This window comes from Selaginella moellendorffii, unplaced genomic scaffold, assembly GCF_000143415.4.
Source record: "Selaginella moellendorffii unplaced genomic scaffold, v1.0 SELMOscaffold_47, whole genome shotgun sequence".
Classification (NCBI taxonomy): Eukaryota; Viridiplantae; Streptophyta; class Lycopodiopsida; order Selaginellales; family Selaginellaceae; genus Selaginella; species Selaginella moellendorffii.
In genome coordinates this window covers 206,119-218,503 of record NW_003314308.1, presented here as the reverse complement: position 1 = coordinate 218,503, position 12,385 = coordinate 206,119, and the positions used below count along the sequence as shown (strand labels likewise).

The following is a 12,385-nucleotide window of genomic DNA, read 5'->3' as shown; positions in this document are numbered from 1 at the left end:
ACTCCCTCATCTTCTGGGCGTTTTTTGGATCTGGGGCGCAGCTCCGGATCGTCATGCAATCCGGGTTCGTGAAATGGAGCTCTCCCTGCGAGACAATCCAGCGCAATCGTAGCGCATCAACCTACTCCGACGGCTACTCCTCCGGCTACAACTATGGATTTAACTTCAATTTCACGGATCAGGGCGAGCTCCAGGTTCTAGTCTCCGGATTCGTGCGCTGGAGCACGAACACATCCGGGAGAGGCGTGGTGAGAGCGGCGCTCCAGGGCACCCCCGCGAATCTAGTGCTGCTCGATGCTACAAACGCTTCGATCTGGCAGAGCAGGGATCACAAAACTGCTGCTCTCTGCCCTGTGATTCCAGAACCGCTGCAATCATCCGCTGCCGCCAATGCCGGTTTTCCCGCAATCGTGTACGTTAGTTTAGGGCTCTTGGTCAAAATATCAATAGGGCTCATATGAATCGCAAATATCTGTGGCATATCTCGTTTGATGAAATCCATCGCTTTCAAGCCGCACCACCTAGTCTCGGCTTCTGCCTTCCAATCAAAATTGGTTATAGAAGGCATGTTTGCAGCACACCACGTCATAACAAGAATCTACGATTTCCTGGGCAGCAGTTTGTGGATGGTCCGTGTCATGCTACAGACCTCTTGAAGATTATCCACCTGGTTTCTAACTACTGGTCCAATTCATTCCTTAACACGACCATGCCCTTTACATTTTGACACGTTTTTTTTCTACTTGTCAAAAAGAAAAAAATAAAATAAAAGTGAGGAACAATACTGTTGTTTCGATTTGACATGGCAGAGCTTGACACAAAGAAGACGCTTCCTTTCACTCATCACAGACACGCACACACTGGTGCAACTTGCACTGACACAGAAGCATCCTTCCCGTGACTCGCACCAAACGTCCACAAAAGCAGGATTGCAAGGAATGTGGAATTGGGATTGGATTGAGAGAGACTCCACGCCATCTCCAGTTTTCAGGTGTTTGGAACACTTGGTCCACCTCGTCAAACCGCCTTACCAAGTGTGCAACCATGCCATACCACCTTTTTTGGGAAAACGTAGACAGAAAATTCACATTATAGAAAATTGTTTTTACACTGAGCTTAGGAACATTTCCCAAAAACATGTATTATTATAGACATAAATCAAAGTTTTGTCCCTCTAGATGATTTTAGAATCACTAGCTTTTTGTCCACGTTTCTAGAGCTCCCACATCATGACAGCATCAGGGTTTGTTACGGAGAAATCTTTGGTGTGGAACGAATATATCTGTTACCCGGGCCAGCAAAGCATCGTGTTCATCGAGGGTTATGTCATGCTACAGAGCCGACGATATTATCATCCACCTGGTTTAGAACTACTCGTCCGAATCATGCCCCCGTTAGCTATTGCGCGAAACACGAGCATGCGTTTTTATGTTGCAAGTAATCAGACATCACACTGTTGCTCTGATATGACACAGCAGAGCGAGGATCAACTTGCACTGACACACAAGCATCCTTCCCGTCGCTTGCACAGCCAAACATCTCATGAAGTGAGGGTTGGGAGACGATTGAGAGTCCGATTTCACCTTTAAGGTGTTTGAAAACTCGTCACCTGGTCAAACACTCAATCCAAACAAACTACTTCTGCCCAAGTGTTCCACAAAAAAGAGAACACGCTACACTTGGACTTCCTCGCCACTTTTCTCTCTAAATTTCTTATCAATATCCATTTCCATCTGTCGCACATCACATCCACTGGTTCATAAAAACATGAAAAGAGGGTCACTTGGCTGCCGCACTGTAACTACACTTTTCGTTACAGCACTGACCGACAACACACTCAAGCTGGCGAAAGCAGGCGTTCTCCAACTTGTTATACTTTTTCTTCTGCCTTGATAGGTTTCACTCTCCGATTCAAAGGGCGGTGCGAGGAAAGAATCTTTTGACCCAAGCGATTTGCACAGTCAAACCAACTCTCCTCGTTCTTCGTGGGGGTTTCCTCGCCAAGATCAGGATGGTTTCGCAACAGGAAAGGTCTCCACAGCGGTGGAGGTTTGTCACACAGAAAATGATGGTACTGGAAGCATGAGTGTGTTGGATCTAGATGAGTGTGCGACTAGTGTATGTGATCGATGCCGTGGAGGCATTTGCGCCGACAGGCATGGAAGGGATACAAAGAAAAGGACTGTCTCTGCGAGCTCCACAACGCTGCCCGACCTCCTGGCTCCAACTTCACAGGAAATGGAGTCATAATGGTTTTTCCTTTTTTTCCTTCTTTCTTTGATTCAGAACTTGCTTTCAAAATCTGCAGCTCGCAGGTCAGGTCAATTGCTTGTCATTCTCCTTCTTCCTGAGGGACAGACAGCCTTGCAATTTATTCTAGCACACGCTCACGGAAACATGTAAGTCTGGCCTGGGTGGTGGTCGACCAGGAAAGTAACAAAAGATGACTTTTGTGTGAGAGTGTGCTCTAGAAATTCTTGTGTGCGCCATTCAGAGAGAAAGCTAATTTCTGAAAGCTTTTTCTCTTTTCTTCTTTGTTGGTATTCTTTTCATGATTTTCTTTATCTAAATAGTATGTAGATAGATTGATAGATAAATAGATTGATATATAGATTATGGAAAATGAAGACATGGAATGATTTGGGACGTGCCACCTTTTGGAAACAAGGCAATGAAGAAAAAAAGGGAGTGGAGGAAAAGAAAATGCACTTTTTTTTACAGCGTCCATGTGTTGGTCAAAATGCTGACCGACAAGAGCTACTTGGAACTGACGTGATCACGCCACGTGTAGCAGATTCTTTCCCCGTGGTGGCCCGCCGCCATTGCCATGTGTTTCATTCAGATGCTATATTTTCAAGTTGCCACGACATCCCACACGCACATCTGTGATTGGCTGCCCAAAAATATTTTCTTCAAACCAAAATTTCAAAAATATGTCGGGAGCAGCATATTCTCTGGGTCCCCCTTGCTTTTCAGTTATATCAGTTATGGACGTGAATCTCCATTTTAAAAAAAGCAAAAACCCTAGATAACATCCTAGTTTAAAAAAAAACATTAAATGCTGTGTTTTGTCACATGCACGAGTTAAGCATCTCCATGCTTTGTTCACATGGAGGGGGGTGGCGGCCTTGCGTTTGCGTGGTTGTAGCGGGCGAGGTGGAAATTGCTAAATTCAAGCAACAACCAAGCGTCAGAGCAGGAGCCCTCCCAGCCTAAATCAGTGCAACATCTCCATTCTAGATTCTTCCAATTTCTCTGTAAGGGCCGTGGATTATAGCCCACATGGAGGGGCGGTGACGGCATGGGAGACCAAAATCCCCGCTCACCCCGTTCTGAACCCTAGACATTTCAGCATCACGCATGCATGCATATCTTGTCAGGCTCTGGGCAAAGTAGATGCAGATGCAGCAGAAAATGTCGTTGTCTGTTTCTGTTTCCATGCTGCGGCTTGCTTGCTGTGGCACATATAAGACATTTAGTCGGGTGGCCGCCAAGCAAGAGTCCTCTACGAAGCAGAAAAGGTGGTGGCGGCAGGAATGAAGGCAAAAGTTGCAGCAATTTGAATGTGGGGATGGTCAGATTTATTGCTAGTCAAGCATGATGATGATATAGTTTAAGTGGATGAGCATCTTTGAACTCGTTAAGTTGGTTGTTGTTTTGCTGTTGCTTGCTATAAAGAGGGAGTTTGCGGGAGGTAGCTTGTCGGTGTTGTGAATCTTAATTCAATAAAAAGGTGAATCTTCTGAAATCCAGAACTAGAAAATAACTTACATGGTTTTATAGATCCTGGCCAATCTGCCCCATCAATGTTGATGGCAATGTGATAGCTGCCCAGAGGGCATGTGGGTGGAAAGATTTTATTGGTACTAATCCATGTTCTTGGCCTTTGTTGAAAGTTTTCCCTCCCCAATCATCGTGATCCGATGTTCTTCCAACTCAAGTCAAGCCCAGGGGAGGTTGCAGTTTGAACATGGCGGCCTCCACTAGTTTACAAATTCAAATGAATCTGTGTTAGATTTCCAATACCTTCCATGTGATGCTTTCCTGCACGTTTTATTCTTTTCCCAAAGAATTTGAATTCGCCCTGATTAAGATCTGTTTACTGTACCAAGCAAGACTTTCAAACATTTTGACCATGAAAGAACCATCCCACTGCACCGACCTCGGGTTGGGACGAAGGTGGCCGGATGGACAACGTGTGTGAATCGGTTTGCTGCACACGCCAATCCAGGAAGCACCCAAAGTCTTTCGGAAGAACATTGCTTGAATGAAACATCTTTGTATTTGTGAAAGAAGCCAACGTGAAGCATGTGTAATTTTCTCATACACCCAAGAAAAAACAAAAACACAAAAGGGGAGCCGCGCTAAAAGATTTTGCGATCTCTGTTCTCACATCACTTGACAAATACGTGACCCCGGCCCAAGAACCCTATAAAGCAAGATCAAAACTAATCCACCAGGTTCGTTGCACGGAATCCCTTTAACGAGATTACCACACATGGATTCCCCAGGGGATGGAGTTGATCTCAACGTTTTTGTCCAAGAACTTGATCCTTGTCCAGGAGAAGTTGTCTAAGATCTTTCATTGTCAGCAACGACTGAAATAGAACCACCAGCAGCAACAACAACGACAACACAAAGTGGATTGAATTCAAACTCGGACATGAAAGCAAGGTGTTGAAAAAGCGCGTCTCCTCCAAAGAAGCCCATTATATAAATCTACCTTTTTTTTTCCCGGAATAAAGAAGGTTATTCCTTGAGTCAACCCTCTGTCTATACCACCCAATCTCCATCGATCAATCCCAATTTCACACACAGGCGCACAACACACCACCGCATTGTCTCCAAAAACCTTCAGCTAAGCCGTGTGGGGCATCCATCCACGTGTCGTGCCGCGAGAGCTCCAACTCGGCATTCTTCTTGCCCTAATCCTCCGCGTATATATATATACGCCTCCGGTCTTGGAAGCCCACCACAACACGAAGCCCAGCGCTAAATTTTTGGCCCGGAATTCCTGGAAAGGGATATACTTGCGAGGAGAGTGAGCGAGAGCGAGAGAGAGCGAGAGCTCCACGGCCCTCTTCTTCGTGTTTCCTTGTTCCAGGAATTTCTAATCGCGCACAAGAGGCTTCCTTCTTAAAATTCCCCCTTGTTTCTCGTGGCTGCTGCGTAAAAAAATTTCCACCATCCCTCCAGTTGGTTGGCCAGCGAATGGTAATTTGTCTTCATCTCTTGGGAGCAGCAAACACGTATATATTGTGAGAGCAGCAGAGCCCTGGTTTGTTCTTGTCGAATTCTCGCCAACTCCGAGAAATCTCTTCCTTTTCCCCTCCCCCTCCTCTTCTCCCCCCTTTCTTCTCTTCTCCTTCCTTCGATCGTCCCATGGCGGCAGCCATGGAATGCAGCAGCAGGGGGATCACGAGCTTGATGATCGCGAGCTCTGCCTCGTCCTCTTCCAGCTCCTCGTCTTCGTCTTGTTTCACCTCCAGGCGCCAAATTCACCACAGCCTCTGCTCCACATCGCGGCTCCAAGCCCAATTGCCCAAGGGGACGATCAAGAGGAGCGCCAGGAGAGGGATCCAGGCGCATTTAATCGACTGCCCACCATCGCCAGCGCCATCGCCCCAGGAATCCAGCAGCTCCCCTCTGGCCAGTCTCCTATCAGCGGCGGCGGCAGCTCCATCCATCGAGGATTGCATCCAAGCGCTCGAGGCGAGCATCACACGGGCAATCTCCATCGCCCCCAAGTCATCGCTCTCGTGGGACGACATTCCCCTGTGGAACCTTCGCGAATCCTTCACAAAGCCGGGGCAAACGCCAGGGATCGCGATCGAGCAATGGAAACCCGCCCAGAAGATGGCGGCGGCAGCACTAGACTGGATCGAGCAGCGCGTCATCCCCATCCTGGAGGGCGATCACCTCCCCTCCACCGCCAATCCGGCTGTCCAGCTCGAGGGCAATTTCGCGCCGGTGCCTGAGTGCCCGGCCTCGGGCACCCGACTGCCCGTCACGGGCCGTCTCCCCGACGGGCTTGACGGGCTGTACGTGCGCAACGGCGCCAACCCGCGGTTTAAGCCCGTCGCCGGCCACCACCTCTTTGACGGCGACGGTATGCTCCATGCCGTGCGGCTCTCGGGCGGTACCGCCACGTACTGCTCGCGCTTCACGCGGACAAACCGGCTGTGCCAGGAAGAGCGGCTGGGCCGCGCCTTCTTCCCCAAGGCGGTGGGGGAGCTCCACGGCCACGGTGGCGCCGCCCGCCTCGCGCTCTACTACCTCCGCTCCCTGGCCGGGCTGGTGGACGCGGGCAAGGGGATGGGTCCGGCCAACGCCGGCGTCGTCTTCTTCGATGGCAAGCTCCTGGCCATGTCCGAGGACGATCAGCCCTACGCGCTCCGGATCGAGGGCGATGGCGACGTCTCCACTATTGGGCGCTACGACTTCCACGGGCAGCTCAAAGCGAGCTCCATGATCGCGCACCCCAAGAAGGACCCGCGCACCGGGGAGCTCTTCGCGCTCAGCTACGACGTGGTCAAGAAGCCGTATCTCAGGTACTTCAGCTTCGCGGCGGATGGAACCAAGCGGCCGGACGTGGAGATCCCGCTCCCCGGGGCGACCATGATGCACGACTTCGCCATCACCGACAGGTTCGTGGTGATCCCGGACCAGCAGGTGGTGTTCCAGCTCCTGCGGATGCTCCTGGGCAAATCGCCCGTGGTCTACGATCCCAAGAAGAAGGCCCGCTTTGGAGTGCTCCCGAAGTACGCCACCACCTCGGACGAGCTCAAGTGGGTGGAGGTGCCGGATTGCTTCTGCTTCCACGTCTGGAATGCATGGGAGGCGAGCGAGGACGAGGTCGTGGTGCTGGGATCGTGCATGACTCCGCCCGACTGCGTCTTCAACGAGTCCCCCAATGGACACGAGGAGATGAGCAGCGTGCTGTGCGAGATCCGGCTCAACTTGACCACGGGCACGTCAACTCGGACACCCATCGCCGGGCTCAACCTCGAGGCCGGGACCGTGAACCGCCGCGTCCTGGGCCGCCAGTGCCGCTACCTCTACCTGGCGGTGGCGGACCCGTGGCCAAAGATCTCGGGCATAGCCAAGGTGGACCTCTCGCTAAAGAAGGAGAAGGCCGAGGTGGAGACCGAGGTGGCGGAGGCCGAGGTGGTATCCGACTGTGTTGTGGGCCGTCGCGTGCACGGCGAGAATTGCTTTGGTGGCGAGCCCTTCTTCGTGCCCCGGACGTCCGACCCGGACGCGGCCGAGGACGATGGCTACGTCCTCACGTTCGTTCACAACGAGAGCACGGGAGTGTCGGAGCTCCTGGTGCTGGACGCCGCCACCGACAACCTGGAGCTCCTGGCCTCGGTCCAGCTCCCGGCGCGGGTGCCGTATGGTTTCCACGGCACCTTCGTGTCCGAGGAGGAACTGGCCAGCCAGAGCGACTGATGGATGAGAGAATGCAGCGTCCATCGTCGAGAGAGGAAAGGTTTGCGAAGTTTTTCGTGGGGGGACAAGTGGAGAGCCGCTCTTGTGCATATAGCCATTTGAATCGGCCCCCGGTCCCCTCTCTCTTTCCCTCGAGCTTTTTTTCCTTGGTTTTTTTGCTTGTGTACATTAAAATGAAAACGAAGAATATATATACTTTTATTATATATTTCCCCCGGTGTTTTTATCTTTGTTTTGTTGCTTTCGAGTTCGCCAGAGGCTTCTCCTGCTCGCGACAAATTGCCAAAATATCATGGGCGTGTTTTCTAGCCGAGGAGAGCCGGCCCCTTTTAAGACATATGCCCTGAATGGGTATACCCCAAAGTGGCAGCATAGCAGCCAGTCAACGTGCTCCAGGCCATGAAAATTTGGATGGAGATGAACTGGATTAGAAGCAAGCCATCTCCTCACTTCCCTTCCGTGGATCTGAGTGACCTTTTTTACAATTTTCTTCAATTCTCACTGAGAATTCCAAAACGGGGGAGAGAGGAAAATGCAACTATTGTCTTCTTCCCTCTCCTTCTTTTGGTATTTAAAGCTATGGGTGTTGACCAGTTTCGGCACAGGATTCCTGCTACAAACTCGACAAGAAGCCAAGAACGCTCTCCAAAGATCTATTGGGCATTTGTTTAAGCATCACCCATCTTCATATATTTTACGGTTTAGGTTAGTGAAGCGTGTTAAAAAAATGCCCCTCGCGCCCCTCGCGACGCGTTGTTTAATCACCGACTTTGAGCACCACAGATGCCACTTGGCTGGATCTTGGTCCACACTTGGGGTGTGAGCAAATCGAGCTCGCCAAAGGCTGAGTGCTCCGAGCATGATCTGTGACATTCAACTCGTACGGAAGTGTCGCCCTCCCGGAGGCGTACGTCGAGCCCGGAGTATCCGATCGTAGCGATTCTATCAAATAGCTTAAGTATTCCTATGCAATCACGCAAAAAGTACTTAGAGATCGCAGACAACAAGACAAGCACACACAGCGATGGTGTGACTACCTTCTAATCCGATGACATGGTCTGGATCTCTACCTTGCAAAATTATTGGTATTGCTAATCTGCATAGTATAGCGAGAGAATGGCTTGGATTGGATTCACCACAATACTTTTCCTAATATTAAAATTATTAAAATTACAATTACAATTAAATTTAGACTAAAAATTAATTTATAATATTGTATATAGTATGCGTGTCTCGCTGGAAGTTTTACAGCAAGCCTTAGTACATTGCCTCGTCCAATCAGCGTGGTTTTCTTGGCGAAGAGAAAGACCTAACACTGTTAGCAGGTTGGTCAAGGCAAGCAAGGAGACCTCGAGACGAGAGAAGAGAGGCGGGCTACAAGCAACCCTGGGACATGGTACTCTTAGTTGCAATCTTTCTCCACGCGCTAGAGATGAAAAAGTAAAACTTCCATAGGCAACTTTGGAATCGTGTTCAAGTGGTAGCGAGACACTGGTGCAGTGATGGCTAGTCCTACCAAATATGTTCCATGGCACGACCTTGGTGTTCTTGATTTAGCATGGAAAGTTTTATTCGTTTTTTTACCTTTCTATTTTTGTTTTTCAACTGTTGCTCGATTTGATGCGATCGATCAATCAAAGGGGGAGAGAGAGAGAGAGAGAGTGAGACGCACAAACATTCGCTACGGTTTATATTCGCACCTTTGCTGCGTAACATCAGCTTTCTCGTCGGAATACCTGGACCTCGAGGGCAGCAACTATGCAACTTGACAGGGGGGTGTGGGTTTTGATTCCATTCCATAAAGCGAATGAGATAAGTTGCATTTGGTCGAATAAATATTAGCTTTAGAGATAAGATTCTCGAATGGTTACTTTTACTTTCCATATATCCAACAAAATTTTGCCAACGAAAAAGTGTGTTCGTGGTTACAAAATTCTCAATGACCACTCCACAAAACTAAAAGTTGTAAATGCCAATCCGCAGCTTCCAGAAGTTGAATCTAAATTATTATTACCTTTTATAGAAAAAGAACTGTGAACAATGGCTAAATTTGTATGCCATCCCCGTAAAATGAATCGCTGCACAGTGTTATTGATTTTTATATTGCAAATGACAGAGCAGCCATGACCGTGGTAGTGTGATATGAAGCCAAAGATTTTGTCTGGAGATAGTGCTCCACGTGAAAGATGCTAAGCTTCCCTCTTTTTTTCTTTTCTTCTTCTTTGTGCGCGCTATGTGTAAGCTCTTGAATGGAACCACACATCCAGGCGACAACACCCCTCGACTTTATATAGTTTGAGGATGATGCAATCCAAAAGACTTGTGATATTTACAAAAGTTTAACAAACACAAATCCCGACACTTTGATATTTGTTCAAATCCCGACAAAAGCTTCAAACTTCGATATGGCATCGATCGATCGTAGTCTAGTTGCTGAATCGATCGATCGATGCCATGTTGAACCCTCATAGTTTTTGCCATGTTGATTCTTGCCATGTTGATTCTAGAGCAGTCCTTTTCTTATCCCTCAAAAACTTCAATAGACTTCCTCTAGTGTATAACAATTTTTTTGTCTTTTTGCATGGCAAGAAGAACACAGATAGCTGCGAGGAGGAAATTTGAGAAAGGAAAAAGGAAGATGTAGAGAGAGCGAGCGAGCGAGGGAAGAAAAGAGAAAAAAATTTCTCAATACACCAAAGTTCTCTCCGTCACCTTCGCATGGATGAGCTTAGATCCACCACCACCACACTGATGTTGTCAGTGCTGCCTTTGGCAATCGCGACCTTGGTCAGTAATCCAGCAGCCATGTCTGCGGCACTCTCGCCGCCCTGCCGAGCTCGATGCCTAACGAGACACTTCCGTGCAATGTCACACGCCATCTCGTTGGTGAGCACGTCCCACAGGCCGTCGCTGGCCAATATCAGGCACTCGTCCTCCGAACTTCTCTCTGTACAAGTAACGTCCGGCTCTGGGATTATAAACGGCTTGAGGTATCTATCACCTGTGATGAAAACAAGATTAATATAATGTGTCAAGTAACTCCGAGACAACGAGAAAAAACACACAAAGGCTGCTGCATAACGTACCAATTGCTCTCGACATTGCCAGAACTCCTAAGACTCTATAACCGTTCCAAAAAAACACCCTCCCTCCGGCAGCCTCAACTCGGGCCAGCTCGTCCTCTCGATCTGGCTGCAAAACAAAACAAGCGCATACAAAATCAGAACAAAATCAAAGGAAGAAGAAGAAGAAGAAGAAGAACTCACTTTGTGGTCCACGGAGAGAGGAATGGCTCGCCCCCCTCTCGAAAGGACGGCCCTCGAGTCACCACAGTTGGCGACGATGATCCGGTTTGGTCCCAGTACGGCTACCACAGCAGTCGAGCCGACTGTCTCGGGAGCTATGAATGGAGAAGCTGACGGACTCAAATTGCCCTCGAGGAAGCCTCCCACCTGCGCATCCACTTTCAGAAAGCTCGCCACCATTGCTCTCTGAAGATGTGCCTCCAGCTCTCTGTCACCCATGCCTGGCAAAACGCCACTAAACTCTTCCTCGAGGACGCGATGCATTTGCTCCTTGCAGAAGCCAGCAACCTGAAAGAAGCAAGGTATTAAACAACGAGGAAACAACGAGGAACAGTATAGTCAAAGCAAATAGTTGGTTACCTGAGGTCCGCCATGGCCGTCATAGACTCCGAAGAAGTGTAACGCGGACATGCCAACGTCCGCGGAAGGCAGCGTGGCACCTTTACACTCGCAGCCTCCAACAGTACCGCACGGCACCGTCATAAAAGAGGGCACTACCGCGACGGCATCCTCCATCTCCCGGCGCCTGCCACATATGAATACGGCTCCATGCGGGGGACACGTATCGCTGGCGATGCAGCGGGTGCTCCTGTTGCAAGCAGTGCCCGAAACAGCCATCCCGTCCAGGAGCTGCATTGCCGCTGGCAAATCCTTGGAAGAACCATCGACCGTCTCTTCCTCGCTATTCTCTGGGGTCGAGTTTGAAGTTCTTCCGCCGGCACCAGCGGTCGTGACCGTGGAAACTCCCGTCCCACTACTATTACTGCTATCACTACCAAAACTAAAGCTAGGAGCGCTGATCGATCCGGAGAAGCTGTGCTCGCCACCACCAGCATCGCCACCGTTTCCTTGCCACCCGTTGGAAAGCTCATGCTTGTCCATGCCCTGGTGGCAAGACACCGTGATGGTAAAGTTGGTCGTGGCCGCCGCCGGAGAAGACCTCTTGGATGGCAAAGAGGAGCGGCCGTTCGGAGAGGATGATCGAGGCCTCTTGTGCACAGGCTCTGGGAACACCAAGTTCGTCTTGGTGGCGACCACCCGGAACCTCCTGATCTCGGCGCGTCTACGGCGTGCTACAGCCCCTGGAGAGCCACGGATCTTGAGCGAGCGGGGAGGCGTCGTCGTCGTCGTCCCCGCCGTGTCCAAAGAATCCATAATCTAGAGCAACGCAAGCCCCTGCCCTGCCCGATCTGGCCGATGAATGCGAGAATTCCTCCCCTAGGACCGTGAATCTAGGAGTGAACGTACCGTAGCGAGGATAGAGGCGATCCCTATGACGATCAGGTCACGCGCCGCTCCTCCCACCACATGAATCCACACCAGAGGCCGCAGCACAAGAGATTTAGGCGCTGCTTGCCTTCCTCGTCCGCCATTGGCACCAGGAACGCGCGTCACTCATGAGTCCTCTGCCCTTTTTCTTTCGCGCCTCGACGCCCTCGCTCTCTTCTCTCACCCCCGGGCAGGGCTGGGCAGCCCTCTCGGGCAGGCGGGCAGCCCCTCCATGCCCCACAAGCGGACACCTGTGTGTACTCTCCTATACAATGTGGGCTCTTCTCATTGGTCCACGAGGCGTGCTACGGGCCCACTCTTGGGCGGGCGCCACGTGTTGATACCATTAATTTCATATT

The 12,385-nt window shown here is 50.2% G+C and overlaps 2 protein-coding genes across 2 annotated transcripts; one reads left to right on the top strand and one right to left on the bottom strand.

The window, feature by feature from the left end:
• Positions 1-4,991: 4,991 nt before the first annotated feature.
• Positions 4,992-7,543, top strand: LOC9657648 (9-cis-epoxycarotenoid dioxygenase NCED4, chloroplastic). Its single transcript, XM_024686202.1, has one exon. It carries the CDS (start codon positions 5,383-5,385, stop codon positions 7,450-7,452), a length of 2,070 nt encoding a protein of 689 aa, XP_024541970.1. The 5' UTR covers positions 4,992-5,382; the 3' UTR covers positions 7,453-7,543.
• A 2,460-nt stretch (positions 7,544-10,003) lies between these two features.
• On the bottom strand, positions 10,004-12,252 carry LOC9658335 (probable protein phosphatase 2C 51). The gene is made up of 4 exons (XM_002980941.2): positions 11,118-12,252; positions 10,719-11,045; positions 10,539-10,644; positions 10,004-10,453 (listed from the first exon to the last, which is right to left on the bottom strand). Exons 1-4 carry the CDS (start codon positions 11,910-11,912, stop codon positions 10,161-10,163), a joined length of 1,521 nt encoding a protein of 506 aa, XP_002980987.2. The 5' UTR covers positions 11,913-12,252; the 3' UTR covers positions 10,004-10,160.
• Between the last annotated feature and the right edge of the window lie 133 nt (positions 12,253-12,385).

What these genes read in the sequence shown, in the direction of transcription:
- LOC9657648 (XM_024686202.1), top strand. Translation starts at nt 5,383, where the DNA reads ATGGCGGCAGCCATGGAATGCAGCAGCAGGGGGATCACGAGCTTGATG.
- LOC9658335 (XM_002980941.2), bottom strand. Translation starts at nt 11,912, where the DNA reads ATGGATTCTTTGGACACGGCGGGGACGACGACGACGACGCCTCCCCGC. An exon ending in ACGGCCATGGCGGACCTCAG is followed by an intron (nt 11,046 to 11,117) that starts GTAACCAACTAT and finishes TGCTTCTTTCAG; the next exon opens with GTTGCTGGCTTCTGCAAGGA. An exon ending in CTCTCTCCGTGGACCACAAA is followed by an intron (nt 10,645 to 10,718) that starts GTGAGTTCTTCT and finishes TTTGTTTTGCAG; the next exon opens with CCAGATCGAGAGGACGAGCT.